The sequence below is a fragment of the Neodiprion lecontei genome, chromosome 3 (assembly GCF_021901455.1).
Source record: "Neodiprion lecontei isolate iyNeoLeco1 chromosome 3, iyNeoLeco1.1, whole genome shotgun sequence".
Lineage (NCBI taxonomy): Eukaryota > Metazoa > Arthropoda > Insecta > Hymenoptera > Diprionidae > Neodiprion > Neodiprion lecontei.
The window spans coordinates 3,293,949-3,315,515 of NC_060262.1; the positions used below are offsets into that span (position 1 = coordinate 3,293,949).

At 39.5% G+C, this 21,567-nt stretch overlaps 3 protein-coding genes across 4 annotated transcripts; 2 read left to right on the forward strand and 1 right to left on the reverse strand.

Annotated features, from left to right (window-relative positions):
- Positions 1 to 218: 218 nt before the first annotated feature.
- Positions 219 to 21,340, reverse strand: LOC107222199 (protein fem-1 homolog C). 2 transcript variants are annotated; one of them, XM_015661462.2, is made up of 10 exons: positions 20,921 to 21,340; positions 20,569 to 20,645; positions 20,020 to 20,484; positions 19,630 to 19,938; positions 19,175 to 19,538; positions 19,019 to 19,079; positions 18,742 to 18,924; positions 18,200 to 18,445; positions 3,578 to 3,703; positions 219 to 3,041 (listed from the first exon to the last, which is right to left on the reverse strand). In XM_015661462.2, exons 3-10 carry the CDS (start codon positions 20,456 to 20,458, stop codon positions 2,820 to 2,822), a joined length of 1,950 nt encoding a protein of 649 aa, XP_015516948.1. In that variant the 5' UTR covers positions 20,459 to 20,484; positions 20,569 to 20,645; positions 20,921 to 21,340; the 3' UTR covers positions 219 to 2,819. The 2 variants fall into 2 exon arrangements, with proteins under 2 accessions (XP_015516948.1, XP_046590656.1); XM_046734700.1 differs by having other exon boundaries at positions 20,020 to 20,500; positions 20,569 to 21,340.
- LOC107222201 lies at positions 7,277 to 13,193 on the forward strand. Its single transcript, XM_015661464.2, has 3 exons — positions 7,277 to 7,652; positions 7,824 to 10,779; positions 10,932 to 13,193. The coding sequence occupies exons 2-3, from the start codon at positions 10,663 to 10,665 to the stop codon at positions 12,351 to 12,353; spliced, it is 1,539 nt and encodes a 512-aa protein (XP_015516950.2). The 5' UTR covers positions 7,277 to 7,652; positions 7,824 to 10,662; the 3' UTR covers positions 12,354 to 13,193.
- Positions 13,654 to 15,734, forward strand: LOC107222200. Its single transcript, XM_015661463.2, has 2 exons — positions 13,654 to 14,725; positions 14,789 to 15,734. Exons 1-2 carry the CDS (start codon positions 13,755 to 13,757, stop codon positions 15,468 to 15,470), a joined length of 1,653 nt encoding a protein of 550 aa, XP_015516949.1. The 5' UTR covers positions 13,654 to 13,754; the 3' UTR covers positions 15,471 to 15,734.
- Positions 21,341 to 21,567: the final 227 nt, after the last annotated feature.

The following is a 21,567-nucleotide window of genomic DNA, read 5'->3' on the forward strand; positions in this document are numbered from 1 at the left end:
ATTGTATTATAAGATGATTTGTAAATACGAATTGTGAATTAAAAAAAAAAAAATGAATAAATAAATAAATCGTAATCCGCAAAGGTGTTTAGAGAAAAAAAAAATATGCGTATTATATGTATACATATCACTTGGTATTTTATACTCCGATCAAACTGTGATGAAATAAAGCGATGTAATTATACACAAGTTACTGTTATTGTTTTTTTACGATGACGGATTAATTGTTACGAAGATTGGTGAAAATAAGCATTGATAAGAGAGAAATAAAATGACGAGCAAGAGATATTAGAAAAAATGAGTCTCTACGCCACAGATTGTGCGGCTTTATTTTTCATTTGTTATTTTCGTGTTCGTCAATTATGCGGTCAAGAGATTTAAAAAAAAATATTATTAACGAGAAGTTGCCGTTGTATGTTACGTTGTACTATGTATGTATCCTGATATTAATATGCGAATAAAAATTCTTTTGAAAAACGAAACCTCTTCTCCCTTAATTCACAATACGCGCCATATTATGTACGTAGATACACATAAATAATATATCGATAACATATCACTTTATTTCCCGCACATAAAAATTTGTGTATAGATGTAAATTTACCACTAATTACTATTCATTATCACACTTCATCATTATCATAGACGTATTGTTATTTTATACATATATGTTTCTCTTTTCATTATCAATTAGCATGCTCGTTTGATTTTGGATTAATTATATTTCGTGTGCAGTATTGTATACGTAAAACGAAAAAAATTTTCAATCATCTCACACTATAAACACCGATCATGGAATAAATCTATGGAAATTTTTATTATTAATATATATATATATAGGTATATATGGTATATCGCAATTATTGAGTGCCAGTTACAGGATCGTTGAATTCTAAACGATGCAAGAAATAAATTTTTCAAACAAGTTCCTGTTTGTTGGAATTGTTGGAAAAGAAAAAATTCTCTTCTTCTAAATTCCCACATTACATATAAGTCTGTAACTGATTATTTCAGCTGTGTGTTTTCGTTTTTTTTTTTTTCATCCTCGCATATCATTTCTAATCTGACGCTTAGGTTTAAAATTAATTTAGAACTTATTCCTTATCTTCGCATATGATGGTGAAAAATTTTAATGTAATTTTTAACATTAGGTCAGCACATTTATACGTTGTAATGAAACGTTTAAATATAACCGATATATTATGATTATCATAATTTTGTAATGAATATGCATAGTTATTAGGAGCCCGATTACTCATATACGGAAAAATAGTCCGTTAATATTGATTATGCGCGTCAATTACAGCTGTGATCCTTTAAATGGAATACAATATAGTGTATTGTTTGTGACAAGATAAAATTAGTTAATTGTAAAAATTAACAAACTCATACGTATATATATTATATCATTTTTAACTGTTGAATATTACCTCAACACACTAATTTAATCATATCATTAATTATATATAAATACACGCGTTCTTGTTCACTTGTATTTCGTTTTAAGCGAATCGGTATTATATGCAATGTTTGACTCAGAAAAATTTGTGTATATAATATATAATATGACTAACATTGACATTAAAACTATTGACGAATATTTTTTGTTCAAGAATTACCGCAGTTAACTTTCACAGAAATTCAAATTTTCATCAGACATAAGGATGTCTATATATTTAAAACTTTTTCTTACGATTCTCCGATATATTTATCGCACAGAAACAAATTCATTCAAAGACGTTGTTTGAAGAAGAAAAATTATAAACTAGCAGAAAAAAAGAAAACTGAATTTCGTCAAATACGTTAACTCAGCAATCGTTTTATTCCTTGTAAAGAGAAATTTATGAGATGGGAAATTTTCACTTCAATGAAACGTTTTCCTCGATCAATGACGACCAAGCTATTGCATACTATCAATTGTATATTACTTGATCGTTTGTTAAACGAATGAATACGTCATATTAATCCACATACGACGAAAGAATTGGCAAGAATCTTTTTTGTGTGCTTATATGTTTATAATTTGTTATCATTTCCAACTTTGCAGTTATTATGTATACTTTATCATCGTTTCCATCGAATAAATGTGAGATCGGATTCAGCGTTATTGATTGTAAAACAAGAATTATTACCTACACATTATCACGTTCGCTAAATATAGTCTCGTACACACGGATAAATTTTTATAATATACATAAAGGAGTGCAGGACCATATTCAAATTTTACATGTAACCCTGTAAGGAGAAAAAGAATTTTTGTCAATATGCGTATACCGTTGAAAATTTTTTGAAAGTCACAGTAAAATAAGAAGACAAAAAGTAATAAGAATAAGATTCAATTCTCCAATTATTTCATTTGTTCTAACTTGAGAACAGTTGTTTTTAGTAAAAACAAATGAAAATAAAACTAAAACGAGATTACCTTCATTCTCCAATAACGCGATTCTACTCCTTTACTCGTATAAAAAAAACGACAAGTTCTTTGAATGAATTCGATATCACGCCTGGTACAAAAGTTGTGTGGAAAATAAATCTGTAAAAGGAGTCGGTAAAATTTTGTTGAATAAGAACGTAATTGTGTAAAAAAAAAAAAAATATTGAGGAACCTTAAATTTGTAGCCGTGTGATATCTAGCCTGAATTTTTCGACGTTGTTATATTGTTATTTCAAGATAAATTATTTAAACTGCTTACTGTCACTTGCAGTGTTATTCTTGAGAGATATGTTGCTCGTTCTTTCACATCCGCATAATTAAATTCATTTTTAGTGTATTACTTCAGGCTTGGTTTACTCAAACGCTATTAGAATCGTTGGAATTTCTATTCCTTATGAAATTCCAAAAATCTGTAAAGCGTCCTCGGCACCTCGGTGCAATGTATCGCATACTTGCAAACCGTTTGCGCAGCGAGGCACTTCAGAGTTATGTAATTAACCAAGTTCACACTGTTGTGAGGGTTTAGGGATATCAGACGGGCCGGAGTGTCGCCAGACTTGTTCGGCATGTCCAAATGCGCTCCGTAGTCAAGGAGAAGTTTGATAAGCTGAAAATAAAGAAAATAAAACCATCATCGCATCGGCCTTACAATCAATTGACGCTCGTCGTAATTCCCGAATTGAGAAGCATCTGACTTTAGACGCCACGGAAAAAGAAGAAACACAAACAAGAATAATCAGGATTACCTTCGGAATTTCCACACCTGCAGATATGAATGCTGAAAAATGTTAATCTGAAGTACAAAAAAAATAAATAAATAAATAAATAATCATTCGTTTTTTCCCATACTTCAATTCTCCGAAATTGGAATGTTCGGATTAAAAAGGAAAGACGAATTAGGAAGAAATTGTTTTTTTTTTTGATCAGCAAGATTGTTTCATTCGAATATTATTAGTTGAAAACCTTTGCCAATTAGCCAAAATTCATATACTTCGAGTACGGTGAAATTTTGAGGAACTGATGAAATCTATTCTTACAATTAGTGTACTCAGCGATCGAGTAATCGAATGATACTAATAATTACAGTATAATTGATTACGAGAACCGTATCAGTAGCAGATTGATAATTAATTAATTACTCACCGGGTTTGAAAAGTTGTAGGCATTACTAGCGACGTGAAGAGGAGTTGACCGAAATTCGTTTCTGACGTTAACGTGGGCTCCGCATAACAAAAGAAGCCTGATTACTTCGAAGTGTGGGAATATCATCTGAAACAAGAATAATGCAAATGCCGTGAAACTTCTTACTTGGAAAAAAAAAATGTTGCAAATGAAAAAGAATGGGTCTTAGCCTGAAAAACCATTGAAGGCTGTTTTTTTTAAAGGTTTTTTTGGGTATTTTTTTTTTTAAGACAAACCATTGAAATAAAATTTCTCATAATTTTCACATTGTATTTATTGATATTTAAACAAACGTTGTTAAATTTTTACAGACGAAACATTGAATATAACGTAACATACAATGCTCGATAGAAACGTGTGTGAAAAAAAAGTGTAGACGTGATATCTCAAAAATTACTAGACCAACCGGTTCAAATTTTTACAGCACCTTTATTATACTTATACCTATCGCGTGAACTATGACAATCATGATTGCGTTAGTAATTTTTGTTTTACCAGCTAAACAAATGGAAAAAGAATGCAAATTTCAATTTTTTATTTCATATAACAAAAACTACCAAAGCAATCATGATTATCCTACTTCACGCAATAGGTATAGGTACAATAAAGATGCTGTAAAAATTTGGACAGGATTGGACTAGTGATTTTTGAGACATCATGTCTACACTTTATTTTACACACGTTCACATCGGGTAGTATACATTGGGTAATATTCAATAATTCGTTTCCAAAAAATTTACAAGGTTGGTTTAAACGTCAATAAATATAATGTGAAAATTATGATAAATTTTGTTACAACGGTTTGTCGTGAAAAATGAATACCTCAAAAAAACAGCCTTTGCACTAGACGACCCCCTCAAATGCGCCGCTTACACGCGAAACTGCCGGGAAGTTTTTTCAACACATTGAAAGCGATGCATATCTCAGTCCGGTTATGCAGATATACCATAAGAGTGAGATCAGTTGAGGAAAACCCGGACGGTGATCTCGGCTCGAGCGTATTGCCTGAGCATGCGATACGCGAACACATGTAAACTGATCGAAAACAGGTATTTAAGAATGAAGCTAGGAGAGAGAAGGACGGAGTATACCGCAGGACCGAGTCAGAATTTCGCATAAAGCAGTTACACCGTGGCGAGAGAAGTGACGGACGTTCAAGATGCTGGTGATTTTTGTACTGTGCGGTTTGATAGCAGCGTCACCGTCATGGTGCCTGGATGACGATTGGGACCCGGAAAGAAACGAGTTGCTTACGAGTGAGCTGGGACGACGAACGGAGGAGTTGCTCAACTGCTTCATGCAGCTGGACAGATCACTGACTGACAAATGGACCTTACGTTACAAGCTTAACGATAATTTGAGGAAATCGAATAACGGTGCCGTGGAACCGGAAGCGAGGGAACGATTGCCGACTAGTGAGCTGAAAAATTGTATGGGGAACCTGACGGCCGAACTGAAGAAGAATCCAGGGTTGGAAAGGTGCCTTAAAGACCTTGTAAGCACCGAATTGGAAAACGAGTCGATCATCTCGTCAGCGGCTCTCTTCGACGAAACGCTGCCGGTCCAATTCCGAGTCTTCCTCAACTACCAAGAACTGCTCGATGTGCTCTCAGAGGGTAAAATCCGGATGTGGATCATGCCGGAGTTTCGACCGATCCAAAACACGGTCAAACAACTCATCGATCGCGACGCTAGTGGCGCGGACAAGGCCTTCTTGATCGATCAGGCCTGCGAATGGCGGGACTTGGCCGAGCTCGAGAAGCGTGAGGGTGACTGGGACCGAATGCTCGAAGAGTTTAAGAATCAGGTACTTCGCTCGGTTTCGATCCAGGTGGCGCATTCTGTCTTTGGCGCCAAGGACCTGAAACCGGGCACGTGGGTCACGGTGTACAGACGTTGGATCCCGGCCAGAGCTAGGAACCTTAAGGACCTGAACTCCATTATGGGTGATCTTATGCCGGGGACGTTCACCACCGAACATCTATGCAAGTACGCAACAATTCTGGCGAGTTTCTTCGCCGAGGAAGAGATCAAGGTCTTATTGGCCGAGAGGGTTTCTCCTCTTCGGTTGGTCACCACCGACTACAACGACAAGAGCCGTGTCAGGGAACTCGATATATGTGCCAACGGCGAGTCCACGGAGTGCCTCGATTTCAGACGTTTCAGACATTCCATCCAGCCTGAGTTACGGTGTATAGAGACTTTTGGCGAGTTGATGTCCAATCACTTCTTGTACTCGATTGTTCAGCGCTACGTTCAACCTCAGAACTCTCTCACTTATCCCGAGATTGTCTGCAAGAACGCGGCCACCAGTACACATGAGCACATGGCTATTAGGTACTGTAGGTGCGCTGGTAGCTTCTGCACCATCAACGATGTCGGGGAACTCAAGGCCAACATGTACAAGCTAGTAAACGGCAATGTTGTATTGAACAGAACGTGAAAAATACGGAGGAATGCGATGCGTCGATTGACCGTGTTTGAAGTAAAGTGGTACACTTGTCGACAATTCACTTGGATTCATCAAGTCTGTAAGAATCGTCAACTGGCATGAAGGATGAAAAATCGTACGAGAAGAATGAGTGATAATGTCGTATAAGAACGAACTATGTATATTATAATAAATTATTATTATTCATAAATGGTGTTCTTGTTTCATTCTAAATTATATACCTACTTCGGTTGCTACGAGAAATAGATTTCTTTGAACGTTTTTTCTTTGGCGGAATTTTAGGTGATGATCTCGACGATAATAGTAACTATTATCCACGTAGACCACGTAGAAGAGTAACTATTTTTTGTTTAGGATTCAATTACCCTAGCCACAACGAGTATAATTTATGAAAGTTATCTACGCAAGCTTTCAAGGTTGAAAAAAAATCCAACAATAAAAACATTGTGCATTCGTATGTATACTTCTAAAATAACTAACAACCGTCCATCAGAGAGTCAAATGATAAAGAGAAAAATAATAATTATGCTATGTAATATGTCGCTGTTAGACAGATCCTATAGTTAGGATGACAGTTATTTTTAATGAATTGAAACTCGATTCTAAGCCGAATTTTAATTAGCTCAAGCTAAAAATGGCGAGAATCAAACAAAAATAAATAAACTGGCAAAGTAAGTATGTTTTTTTGAACCTTTCTCTATACGACGAATACCTTATCTAGCTAGAGGCTGTTAGTAATAAAAGATCTTTAACTTCGGTATACATCCATTAAATGCTGGTGAAGGTCAATCTTCGTCATTGAGCAAGCCGAGACCGGTTTGACAGGTAAACTAACTTGGATCAATAAAGACAATGTATTTATACGGAGATTGAAAAAACGTATGATGATAACATTTTGTTTATTTATTTATTATTTGTTTCGATTCGAAACTAAAACTTTTGCTATCTGGGTAAGATCGATACATACGAGCTATACGAAAGTAGTTATAACCGACAGAAATCTGTGAACTGCACTAAACATCAGTCGAGTTATATCACTTGAACGGTCTTTTGAAGGTAGCCTATAAACAACCACTTACTGTAAATTGGTAAATACAAAATAAACGATAGTAAATTCATATAATATTAGAGAATGAGGATAAATACGGTACGATTAATAACGAACAAGTTTTAGATCGAAAACTTCCGAGAATTGGATAAGCTATTCTGCCCCCTCTCCAACTGTAAGATTGGATATAAACGAGCAGCGAAAAGATGTAAATACCATTCAATCTAAGGAAAGTATAAGTCGCGTATACGATTTAAAACTGCAGTTAAACAATTCCTCGATCAGCGTCACCATGAACCTGATCCTGCTTTTCGTTCTCTCTTACGCTGGAGTACACGGGCTCGAGGATCAAGTAAATTCTAAGGAACCGGCAGCTTTCAACGAAGAGCATTTCTATGCGCTTCAGCATCGACACGTGGAAGAGTGGAAGTGCCTGCAGAGGGTTGCCAACTTCCTAACATCGAAATGGAACAACGGATTGAAAAAAGTATCAGACGACGTCCTGGACAATGTACCGCTGGTGAAGCGACGAGACGGTAAGTTCAAAAAAATGACGTAAAGCACTGTGTGATATGCGAGTTTTGAATCTTAGACCTTCGGAGAGAAGATACTGACGATGATCACGGTTTTTAAGTACACCATTGCGGTTGCATTACGGGTCTCAGATTTTTTCTTTTATTATCACTCTCATGGATCCCTACTTGCAGAGAGGTACAGCACCGACGAAGAAGAATGGCTACTGGAGGCAGGATCAACTTCGAATACCATACAGTCGTGCGTTCTCGAAATGATGCAATCAGGCATAATGACGACGATGAATGAGGAAGATGGAAAATGCTTCAACGTAATCCTCAGGAACTACGTCATGGAAGAAGAGGCACAGGAGAAAACGTTCAAGAGATTTTTGGAATCGTCGCTCGAGGAGCAGCCACCATTCCGCAGGTTCGTCAGCTTCGTCGAGATGGTGGACTTGCTGTTCCAGTCGAAGAAACCGGACGCTCTCGACGATATAGAAAAAAAAGTTTTTGATCAGAGTAAGAAGTACCTGAGAACAGACGAGGATAGATTGGATCGAACATACATAATGGAGCAGGAGTGCGAATGGAAGAATGCCAAAGCATTGCGCGAGACTGCAAATGATGACGCGAGGTTCGTGGAATTCGCACGTCAAGTACGGGACTCCGTAAACCAGATGGTAGGGAATATAATTTTGAGGCACTGGAACTCGAATTCCACTCTGATTCAATTACGGTACATGGCCTGGCTGGATGCCAGAAAGAATATGATGATGAACATTGACGAAGAAATTGCGAGAATACGTTTCGAAAATAAAGATCCTCAGTGGTTGTGCATGTGGGCGACACGATTCGCTTACGAATTGTCAAGAGAGCAGGGATCCATACTTGTCGATCGAAGCAGCCGCGATCGAGCGTCGGTGGAAATCCTGGCCGAAGAGGAGCACAAAGATCAGAAAATGTGTTTCGAAGCATTAACACACGTTGTAGAACACAACCATCGGCTTACCATCGCGCTGGCAGTCGTCGACGAGATCTATAACTATCCCCAACTTTACTGCAAGAATGATCAAGAAAATTTAGGCCGCATTGCTCCTAACTTTTGTAAATGTAGTGGCACAATATGCGCCACACACTCTATCCCTTATGTGTACTCGTACAATTATACCTTGGTTCAAGAAGGAAATGGAACGTACAAAGTCACGTGTGATTACTCCCCTAAGGATCACTGGTTGGAAACGTAACGCTACTTTTACATATTTGTCAACAATTTTCTGATTGTGATATTACGTTATCGTTATTGTCTGTTTACTTAAAAAATTTTATGATACTATATTGATACATTTTATGTTGGATTTATGATTGACGTACATTGAGAAAAAAATAATAATACTGAACTATTTTCGCATTCGTTCGTTTATCCAATATATATTCAACCGCCCTCAATAAAAAGAGAAAAATTAATAACTTTAAGGATGTTGCCGTTGAATACAATCATCAGGGGTTCACGATTACAAGGGTAATTAAAGAGGTAATCCAGGATCTAGCAATACGCAAAACAATGATTATTCATCAGGAGCAAAAAGATTTTCAGTGTCAAATGCACAGCAGCTCATGTCATCGCGTAATCAGGTTTTCATAGGAAATCGGATATTATTCAACTGCACAACTCTAAGAGGGGGGAAAGTTTACTTATATAGCCTCCGACACCCAACGGTCTGAACATCTGCAGGGTTATACCAATCGGTACCGATCATGAAGCTAATTTTACTGACACTGTTTATATCAGCCGTAAAAATCCACTGTGAAGTAAAAGATCGAATCGATGTGACTGGAAGAATGAGATGGCCCTGCGGGCGGCCCGAAACCCAAAATCGAAGTTCCGAAAGTCCGCGGCACAGGTTCGAAGATCGCTGAACCAAATGCTGAGCAAGTCGATTCTGGACGACGAAGCGGTAATTTCCCGGCAGAACATCAAGGCATGGATTCGAAGCAGGAAAGCGACGAAGCGGTCATTGGCCGAAAAGATTGAAAAGCTTTGGACCCTGGAACAGAGGCACTAGGTGGATGTGCGAGCACGCGACTAAACTGGCAGGTGACTACTTCAGGTCGTAATTATTCAGTCTCAGCAAAAGCGTAAGGAACCTACGAGTGCGATCGAAGACTGGTACGATAGCTAATGGAATCAGAAGGATCCAGGAATGGTGTTGAAAGAACGTCGCAGACATTCACCAAGTGACCGTGAACTCGCTCACGACGAGAATAGATCGGGATTCCCAGGGTCTGGATGGAGTTTGCATGATGATGCAGCAGCACCACTGCCTCATTATGACCTCGGTATTCATGGAGTCTCGATACACGTACCCAGATGTATACTGCAAGACGTTGGGCCCTGGTTTGGGAAGCGTCTCTTCTCACATTTGCAGCTGCGGTGGAAATTTCTGCGCCGATATCTACTTACCATCGCTACCGGCGAACGATTACAGATTGGCACAAGATCAGAATGGTGCCTACCGCGTCGTTAGCAGGATCGGCACTACGGAGAGGCGGAGAAATGGGGGAGAGGGACTGGTAGGTGCAGCTAGGTAGCGAGAAACTCGCGGTCCTCATTACTTCAGGATTAAGAACTCGGGAATGCTTCGACAAATCTTCTCACATCTTCGATGAAAAGTGTCATGGTGAATCAATCAATGTCAGGCGTATTTATTGTACACAGTGTTGCAGTGTAGCTTATAAGGCTTGACAAACACAGTTCAAAGTGGATTATGTCATACATTTGTCGTATAAATATTCTCTTACGATAAAAAACATGTGCGATACAGTGGTGAACAATCTGGATTCAAGCATAAAGACAAAAAAATCGTAAATGGTGTATTCAATTTCGAGTAACATAATATAACGTGTATAAACTACCATCCAAAAAAAGAAAACGAATGATGTACGCACGGATCCATTAAGCATATAAAATATGGTAATCCCAGTTTGGCAGAGTCCAAACCGCAATCAGTCGAGCTCGGAACTTTGCTAGTGAATGTTGGAGATCCCCACGTGTAACACGTTTAGAGTTGGTAATAATAATATTGCAGATGAGTGCAAAAAGAGAAATGAAAGAAATAAACGTGGAATAATTATAATCAGTGTTGATACGGTGAGTTCCAGCCCCATCATCTCTACCACCTTTACTTTGTTCAACTTGGAAACTGGTTTAATATATCACGTGTGTATAAATTACCGTAGGCTTGGCTTTACATGTAAAATTGACTAGCAGAACCCATTGGTATATAATCTGTGTATTCTAAGGATATACTGGAATCGAGTCAGATCTCTGCCGAGACAATGAAGTCTGTCTTGCTTTTGATCATCTGTTACAATGTCGTGGTTGGGCAAGAAGAAAATTGGGAACAACTCCCAGCCTTCAATGAGATGTACCTCACCTCACTGCAACGGAAATACTACCGGGATCTGAACTGCCTGCAGAGGGTCGACGAGATCCTAAAATCGAAGTGGAGCAGCGATTTGGACAAAATATCGATCCAGGATCTGGGCAACGTCGAGCCAGAAGATGATTTTCAGGAACCATCTAAGCCTAAGTACAACACCGATGAGCAAGAGTGGCTGATGGAGGGAGGATCGACTTCGAGGCAAATAGATACATGCATTCGAGGTCTGGTGCCGGATATCGTGCCGTTGATGAGCCAAGAGGAGATAAATTGCCTCAACTCAATTTTCGCGTACCACGTTGAAGAGGAGATAGTACACGAGGAGGTGTTCAAGGAGTTCGTAAAGGCTTCAGCCCGGAAGCAGCTTCCATTCCGCAGATTCGTCAGCTTCACCGACTTCGTGGAGTTGATGTTTCAGAGCAGAACACCGGACGCGCTTGGCAGCCTGGAGAGAACAGTCTACGAACACGCGGAGAGCTTTCTAACGACCGAGCAGGACAGGGTCGAACCTTACTACATAATGGAGCAGGAATGTGAGTGGAAGAATGCCAAAGCGCTACGCGAAGCTTCGAACAGCAACGCAAAGTTCAAAGAATTCGAGCGCCAGGTGCGAGATTCCGTAAATCAGCAGTTGGCCAATCGAGTGGTGAAGAATTGGAACCTAAACACCACCTTGCCTAGACATATATACCGAGCTTGGGTAACGGCTAGGCAAAGGATGATTCCGGAGATCAACGAAGAAGTGGCGAAGCTGCGCACCCAGAAGAAGGACGCTCAGTGGCTCTGCGAGCGGGCGACAAAGCTGGCTTACAAATTCTCGGACGAACAGGGGGACATCCTTTTGGGGGCTGATAACACTTACGTCTCCCTGAGGATTACCGAGGTCGCGAAAAAGGCTAGAGGGATCGAAAAAGTGCTAGAGAAGTTTAAGGACTTCCGTCACCCCGTGATCAAGACCCTCGCCGACCGGTACCAAAACGGAACAAGGTGCTTCAGCTCTTTCGTGCACCTCGTACAGAACCATCACCGGTTTGACATCGCGCTGGCTTTCGTTGACGGGCAGTATAACTATCCGCAATTCTTCTGCAAGGATAAGAACCTCAACTTGGGACTCATTGCAACCAGATTTTGCAATTGTGTTGGCAGCTTCTGCGTAGCTCACGGTCTCGCCGCTCTATTTGCTGAAGAATACACCCTCGCCCAGGCTCCTGATGGAACCTTCAAAGTCGTCCTGAGTGGCCTCAAAAGCAGAAAGAAGGTCCAGTCCTGGAATAGAGACTAGCTAATCGCTGGCTTACGCGCTAGAGAAAGAGATCAACTCAAGAGTATCTTCATTTATTAGCTGCGGGTAGAGAAACGTCTTTGATTGTTGTTTGATATTTAGCGAAACCAATGACAAACATTTTTGTAAAGGTTAACAACACGTTATCGCCATTCATTTATGTATAATAACACTGGTCAAGATGTTTATTGGTCGTTAAATAAATCACACATTTTTTGTATTTTATCTGCATAAGTATTAAGAAAAAAATATTATAAATATTTCATCATATCGAAATGTCTAAATATACGACGAAGTATACACTTGACATTATCATTAACGATTTATCACGTGAATCTATTTCAACTTCCTTAAACTAACGATTACCTTGGATGAATACACGATGTACCCTTGGTCTGTAGACATTTTGGAGAACATTGTCAGCACATAAACTTTCTTTGTTTATTTCGAATTTATTGATTTTCAAAATTTGCGATCGAGAAGAGGTATCAAAGAAAATAGTCGGACATCAAAACGAGATTATCCATCATATTTGTATAAAAGAAAAGCAGAACGTGTCAAGAAGTCGTGAGAATAATTTTAGAAAATTAAGCTACAAGAAATTTTCACGCATTTTTATTTTTTTAAATAATCAGATTTTTCTGAGAAAATAGGGTTTTTTTTACAGACACATTTTTAGTATTCTCATGCCAAGGTAAAAAAAGCATTTACGAAAGAGGGCTAAAAAAACTTTTATATTTTTCTTTTTTGACCAGTGTAGTTAAAAGAAATTACACACATCTGATTTATGTATGTACGTTCGTATGTTGAGGATGAATAAAAAAAAATATACGTATGAAATATGTCGATGAAATAAGGTATTTCCTGTCTACTTTTTAATATATTAGTAAAAAGTTGATTCGACAATTTTTTTTTTTTACGATGTACCTGGAATATCCCGATAGTAACATATTTTGCACGTGTTAACTACTAAATTCCGAGTTATTAATATTCTTCTCGTCGATTTTACCAACCGCTATTATTGCGCCGCGTGATAGTAAAATAGCTGACGTCACTAGCTGAAAGATGGATAACCACATTGTAAGTTGTACGCAGAAACATCCATGTATCTGCGTGGTGAGGAAAAAGATGAAGATGCGTAGTATGTTGACTTTTAATAACCACTCTCGCGTAGAAACTGGTTTCCTGGACAGGGTGACCTCGGTCTGAACCGTGCGGCAGGGTTTCGGCAAAAAGTAAAATTCACCTCGCCGTATAAATTTAGGAATCTTGACTCGGCTATGGCTAGTACTCGACGGGGTTCTGTATCGCGGCAACGTGTACACCGGGCGAACAACACAGACGCGTTATATAGCTTCTTTACTTTCGTCAAAAAGTCGAATTCGACTCTATGAAAGTAGGATGCATATCCGCGTGGTGTTTCTGACCTGCGCAATAGTGGTTGCCGTGAGCAGTCACTGTGACTGCAATTGTCCCTCGTGGTACCCAGGTTACGATGATTATACCCTGGATTTTCTAACACCAACGACCAAAAAACCGCCTCGCACTTGGACGTTGACAACGAGGCCCACGACCAAAAGGCCGCTTAGCACCACGACACTGAGAACGATACCCACCACCAACAAGCCTGTACAGGCGACGGTGGTTTCGAGGATCACAACAGAAGGGGTGGACCTGACCACGATACAGCAGATACAAGTTAACGAGCTGTACTGCTTGGTGGTGCTGGACAACCTGGTAGCGAAACAATGGCAGGAGGAGATCGACAGACTGTCCATAAACGATTTGGGAAATTTTTCAACCGCGATGGAGGTGCCGGTGTTCAAGGACCTCTACAGCAACCCGCAGTCCGAGTGGATACAGGACGAGGGGATGGCGCTGAACAAGCTCGACAAGTGTGTCAGAAATCTAGTAAGCAAGGTTGCACCGAAGATGGACCAAGACGAAATAAGGTGTCTTAACAGAATGTACCCTGACTACCTGGTGAAGGAGAACAAGACCGCGATGGTCATGAAAGAGTTCATAAAGACATCCTCGCGTGAACAGCTCCCCTTCAAATCGTTCTACACTTACTACGAATTGACCGAACTTCTATTCGACAACAAGAACATCGACGCTCTCGACGACGAATTGCGAGCCATACACGAGGACATGACAGATTTCTATATCAAGACCGAGGAGGATAAAAACATGAAGTTATTCATAGTCGAGCAGGAATGCGAGTTCAGGAACGCGAGGGTACTGAGGGAAGTGGGGAACGAGAATGCAAGGTACCAAAAATTCGGGGATCTGGTCAAGACTAACGTCAACACCTATCTCGTTGCTGAAATACTCCATAAGTGGGTGCCTGGTGCGATCATTCCGGAATACAGGTGAGTGCGGCGATTCAATTGAAATTTCAAATTGCATCTCAATTTCTCGTTCCATTGCCATAGGTACAACTTGTGGAACAAGGCCAGAAGTCGTATGGAGCAGATGATATTGGACAAGATAAAAGAGCTTCAGAGAGAGAAACGGGATGCTCAATCTCTTTGCACATACGCGGCGGAATTCGCGTACGATTTCTTCGTAGAGCAGAAAAATATCATATTCGACAAGATGCCGAACACTTCTCTGTCGTTTGAGCTCGAAGCGAGCAAGAAGTATGCATACATTCTGGCACTGGAAAAGGTTCTGAAGGCGAAAAATGACTACCGTCAATCCGGGGTGCAGCCTATAGTGGCCAACTACAAGGACGGGTCTTACTGCCTGACCAACTTTGTCCGGATGATAGAAAATCACCAGCGTTACATGATGGCCATGGCATTCGTCGGCACCCAGCTGCCCTACGGATACGCGTATTGTAACGTCAAGGAAATGTCGGCTGGTTTAGTCCAGCCGAGATACTGCAAGTGTCAGGGCACGTTCTGTGAAGAATTCGGAATCGCCACTGTCAGGGCCGAACGGTTCCAGCTCAACCTGCTTCCAAACAACACTTACTCGGTAACAACAAACTCTTCCTACCGCATACGACCCCTCGATGAACTCATCAGCAGTGCCAACAGCAGAATAGCTCACCAAAAATTCAATACTTGGTGGTACCGACACCAGAAGAACCCTCCAAAACTTAACATATAAACTATGCGTATTAATACGTATTATTAATTACGTACTGTACGTAAACTATACGTATTGCTTTCAACCAGATCATTGACAAAATGTGAATCCTTTTAGTTATTAGGCATAGTCGAACGGAAAGAATTTGGTCAAAGCGACCAACGTCGATATTTAGTATAAAAACTTTGTTAATCAATTTTATGACATTTCACACCTAGATTATCATCAATTTAACAATTTACAAATTTACTATCGATATCGTAAATAAAGTACAGTTTACACGCATTTTTATTATACATTTCTGTATTTCGTAAAATTCAGGTAACGTAACTTAAGGATTAACGTACGTAGATCGGAATCAGACATAAGCGTATATACCTATTTAAATAATCATAATTAATCGATCACTAAATAAGAGTAACGTTGAATTTTTCATAGAGTTTCGTAAATTAGCTCAAAGGACTTTAATCCCGGGCCAACTGACCACTTTTTGAGTAGGTTTGTTAATTTGGAATGTGGACACGGTGTAGTCTCCGACGTCATTTTTCTTCAGTATAAACCTCTCGGCGTAAAGTGATGCAATGTCATGAGTAACGCAATATGTTCCGACGCATTTGCAATACATGGGTGCCAATAGACCAAGGTTTAAATTCATACTCCTGCAATAGATCTGAGGATAGGGAAATCCCTTTCCGATGAAAAGTTGAGCCAGCTCGTAACGTTGTTGATTAGATATCATGAGCTGAACCGACGAGGAACATCGCATTTCGATCTCGAATCTATCTGCTAAATTTTTGAAGTAATCTCGTCGCGTATCGTTCAGGTTTTCCAAGTGTTTTTCAATCGATCTGGCCTTATTCTCAAACAATTCCGCCGACAAGTCAGCGTAGGCGCTATGAATGGTGAACGGCAAAAGAATATCCTTCTGTTCACTGGCGAATTTATTCGCAATTTCACTCGCGTATTCACATAGCCATTGAGTATCGTTCTTCGGAGATTTCATCAGCTTTTCAACGATGCTTTCTACCTCAGCAATCATCGCTTGCCTCACTTTTAACCAGTCTGAAAGATTCTTTCGTGTTATATTACGGTAGAGGTTGATATTTTCGACGATACTGTTGCCTAACTGTTGGTTGACCAACCGCAATGTCTGGTTTTTAAACAATTCAAGAACAACGCGTTGATCGTCCTTGGCATCTTGGTACTGCCTCAAATCGTCCCAATCACATTCTTGTCTCAATATCCACACTCTTTCATCTTTATCTTCGTCAGTTGGAATAAAGAACTTCATATGACCGTAGGTGTTGTTCTCATGAGATGTGAGATTGTCGCGGAAGCTTCTGTTTTGGAAAACTACATCCTCGACGTCAATAAAGCTCAAGAATTCACGGAACGGAAGTGGCTTTTCATCGTTCACCAACTTCTCGTTAACCTCAGTGTATTGTTCTTGACGATCAAAAAAACGCTTGAGGAATTCGCTCGAACAATCCCGCGTTTCATTGTCCATAAGATGGGACGCTGCCTTGTATAATCCGTCAAAGCATGTCCGCAATTTTAAAATCGGCTTGGGATCCTCCATTAGCCACTCTTGTGTCTGAAAGTCGTACTTCTGTCTACTCGGTTCTTTGAATTCCCCCCGAAATATCGGTATCTCACCGACGTCACTAATGTCCGTAATGTTCAAATCATTGTCCCATAACTTCGACAAATATTCGTTAAACTTCCCGAAGCACAATCTGTCCCGCAGTTGACTATCTTGTAGGTTCGCTAAATTTTCTAGAGTTACCGTGAACTGGTCGTCGGCTAGTGCGCAATATTCAAGCACACTGTATCCGATAAAAACTAGAATACAGGACGAGAAAATATTCATTTTCCTATTTGATTTCATTTAGGAAGCGCTCTCTACACAAGGCGTATAAAAGCACTGCTGCGCACCTTTTGAGTTACTTCTCTGTTCATCTTGACGTTTTATACCAACGAGCAAGTTCGAAAAACCAGTTAGGATGAGATCATATACGTCAGAAGTAAAAAACCGAGCTCGATTGAATGTTGGTTAATGCTATGCCCCGCGTAGCAACTGAACGGTGGTGTCAATTCGTACGAAATAAGAATTATTAGCATCACTCGGTTGCCAGGTGATTTCGTAGATATTTTTTTTATGATTTCTCTTGATTAATACCCACTGGTATAAATGAAGTCATATAATTTCCATATGGAATAGGTGAACTTGATATTTGTACCTATAAATTCATAGGCACAAAACTCACTGTTGTGGCAAATTTTACAAAAATTGAACTCACGAGCAACAATAAGACAATTGTGTTATTGTCGGGCTGGCTTAGCATTACCAAGCACTTAAGCACTGGCAGCAGCTGAATCATTTCAGAAAAAGTAACGCCATTTTATCAATCTGCTTAAAGGCTAAACTACAAATTACAAAATATCTATGGATTTGAACAAAGTTTCGGAATGCACTATAAGATTGCAACAAGCAAAAAAAGGCTAAACTACAAATTACAAAATATCTATGGATTTGAACAAAGTTTCGGAATGCACTATAAGATTGCAACAAGCAAAAAAAGTAAATAAAAGAGCTTACCTACATGGTAATATGCAGAACAACGATTGACGATAAGGTAGAAATAAACGGATCTCAAAAACGTGGAACAAAAACTTGATGGTACGGAAAAGAAAAGCTTTGGTCTCAGAGTTTGACGGGAATAATTGACTGATTGAAGAATTTCACTCACCTGTATATCATCGCTGGGAAAGTAGCTAGATCTGATGGTGTTCAACCTTGATGCGCAAAGATGAAGGAGAGAATCTCCCGTGGATGCAGACCTTGGATTTTGTTTGACCAGGTTGCAGACCAGTAATTGAGCTTGTACTTTCTCACTTTCGGTTCGTGCTGTTTCGACCAGGAGGTATATGAGGTGGGTAACGCATTTTAAAATATGATCGTAGCTGTCCTGTTGCCTTTTGTGAACTGGACGAATCTGCGTTGATAGTTTAACAAGAATAATAAGTGAGATAAGGTTTATAATACAAAAGAAAAAGAAAAACAGTAAAAATTAGATAATCTTGATAATAGATATTTTTGGAGAACTGATGTGTCTTCAATTACTACTATGTTGAGCCATTTTTCCAGTATTTCGATGGGGTAAAAATTCAACTTATTGCATCAATTTGCATCTCTCTGCATCTGTCTCATCTGAATTATATTTCAAAAGGCTTATAAACCTTACTGGAAAGATCGTACTGACAAATTTCACTGTTAACCATTATATCTTACTTCCAATAGCTGCCTTGCTGCTGTAAGCGGAGTTGCCAAGAGATGAAAGATCGCTTCAACATCACTAAATTCTGGCTTTCTTTTCTCCGGCATTCTATAATCATATTCTATCTTCTTTTCGTTTATATCCACCATTAGCTTGACTAGAGCTTGCGCAATGAAACAGGTATCACTGCACAGTATCTGTACAATGATAAAAAAGTAATATTAATTAGGAACCACTCTTTCATTCTGCTCGATCAGAATATCAACTGTAATTATAAGACAGAATACTTACAGAATCTTTTTCGACCCGAATTTTGAGCGCTCGCCTCCACAGATCAATGCATCTTTGATGTCTGTGATACGGATAGTTATTATATTTTACTGTTAAACATGAATTGCTATAATACGCAAAAAAGTAATGAATAAAAACAATGAATGTAATTCACACCTCAAAGAATCCGCGTAAGAAGCACCTCTGTAAATCAATCTGAACAGTGTGTCTTTGTGATGAGGTCCAAGTATTCTTTCGCAAATTAAAAGACTCTGTATTCTGATAGCGTCGACATCCAAGGCGATAGCATCAAGCTCTTCTACAGTAGTAAATTCTACCATATTTCCAAAACACTCCCGTTTAGGTATAACAGGTCGTTTGCGCAGTGGCTCGTTGTTTACTGTGTATGCATTTCTTATCGCTAGAGCTACTCGCCAGTATTTAATAGTCGAATGAGGGGCATTATCCTCTTCCAAAAACGTCGAACCCATCAACTCATGTGCATTTGCTAATCTTTCTGGCGAGTAGGTGATGTTTTCGACTGTAACAAGAATACGGATATAAGAAAACGTTTACAGAACTCATTCTTCTTTCTATCCTTGAATTACCGCAGCCTTCCCGTTTACACTTACTGAGGTAATCAAAAATTTGGGTAGATCCCTTCAAGCAAGCTATTTGAAGGGCGTCATCATTATCGCTAGATCGTATAGTTGGATCAGCATTGTGATCCAGTAAGAGTTTGGCAGTGGCGAATCTGTGTTCTTGGATGGCGTAGTGCAATGCAGTCTTATTCTGTACGTCCCTAGCATTGACGTCGGCTTTGTTTCGCAACAGAAACTTGCACAATTCGTAGCTCTGCACAGAATTTATTAAACAAGTACCGCCGTTGTAGTTAGCTCTGAATATATCGGCCCCTTTTTCCACAAGATACATGACGATATCTGCAAATAATTTGGAAATATGTATATCTTTGTTTTTTATGCTATCTGTAAAAAATGATTTCTTGGCATTTTGCAAATTACGTGGATGTGTCATGAAGCACGCAGATCTAACAGGCGTTGAACCAGTATCGGAGACGGCGTCAATCTTTGCCCCATGGGAGACAAGAATTTCGATGATCTGCAACCTGCCGGAAACAGCAGCGCACCACAAAGGAGTTACGCAATGTACAGATCTGTCATCAGGTACCTCGTACAAGCCGCGCTGTTCAATGTTAGCTTTGCAAACATTTATCAGATACTCGACTATCTCTACGTTGCCTCTTCTGCAAGCAATAAACAGCGGTGCACATCCATCTTTTTGCCGCGATACTATAGTCTTCCGTATCCTAGCCGGATACTTTTCCAGATTATTTCGCATGCCAGGTGACAGCCGCGCTCCTGGCGCTGCAGTCTTGCATTCTTGCATCAGATCATTGAATATATCCGAGATCCACTCCTCCTGATGACAATACCTCCACATTTTGCTAGCGATTCACCCCGTCTTCTCTGTTAAAAATCAAGACTGTGGATAACTTTGATTTTACAATTTTAGGAGACTGAGGAAAATAACAAACAAGAAAAAGATCTCACCTTATCTTCTTCAACAGCCAAGCTGTTGGGACGGACACAATCGAAAACCGCACCTCCGACCTTCACCGTGTTTTATTCTGTTTAAAGGTATTATAATTATCCGTGTATTATTATATTTAGAACAACGGTATAACTATTCTTGGCACATAACCTTCAAAACAACTAGTAGCTATTTTAAACGCGTATCAAGCGAGAGCGACTGCATTTTACATTTTATTTTTTTATTGATTTGTGTCCAGTCTACCTTACACTTGACGATTAAATTGACGAGAGTTTTCGAGAAAACCGAACAAATTAGCAAAACGTTAATCGTCCGAAACTTGCAATAGGTCAAACATTAAAACAAATTTACCAATGCCAGGACATCGGAGAAAATAAGTAAAGTTTATTGTTTTAACTTGTATTACTTTTGCGAAACGGAACGTATTTATCCGGTTCAGTAAATAATAAGCATGACAGGGGAAAATTGGTATCATAACACGACACAGATGTAGAAAATTTATCCGCCATCACAGCCTGCTCAGCTGATTCTGATGGCCGGTCATTATGTCATATAACTTATGTTCTAAAGATTTAAGTTCGGAATCTTAGAGCATATACTACTGAAAGGAGCTACACATCCCATCGACCTCGCGAAAAATACTGCCAATGTGATGAGGAATATATATTATGATTACTCCATCTCTCTCACTCTGCGTTTGATTGAATGAGAGGAAACGTATCGGACAATCAGGTGTGGAGTGAGAGAGATAAATTATACCAACATATACTTTTCTCTCTTACACTTCTCCGCTACACTGTCTGTACTTGCAAAATACTTAACAAATCTTCACTCAACGCCACAATAAACAACGAATGATGCATTCTGAAATTAGTTTCCAGTGCTGTCAACAATCTTTCATCTCTTTGCACTACTGAGTTCGTGAGTAGCTCTGTCCGTTCTGACTCTATTCTAGGGAGTTTTTAGCCCTGCGAACTAGTTTCGGAACGCACCCAAAT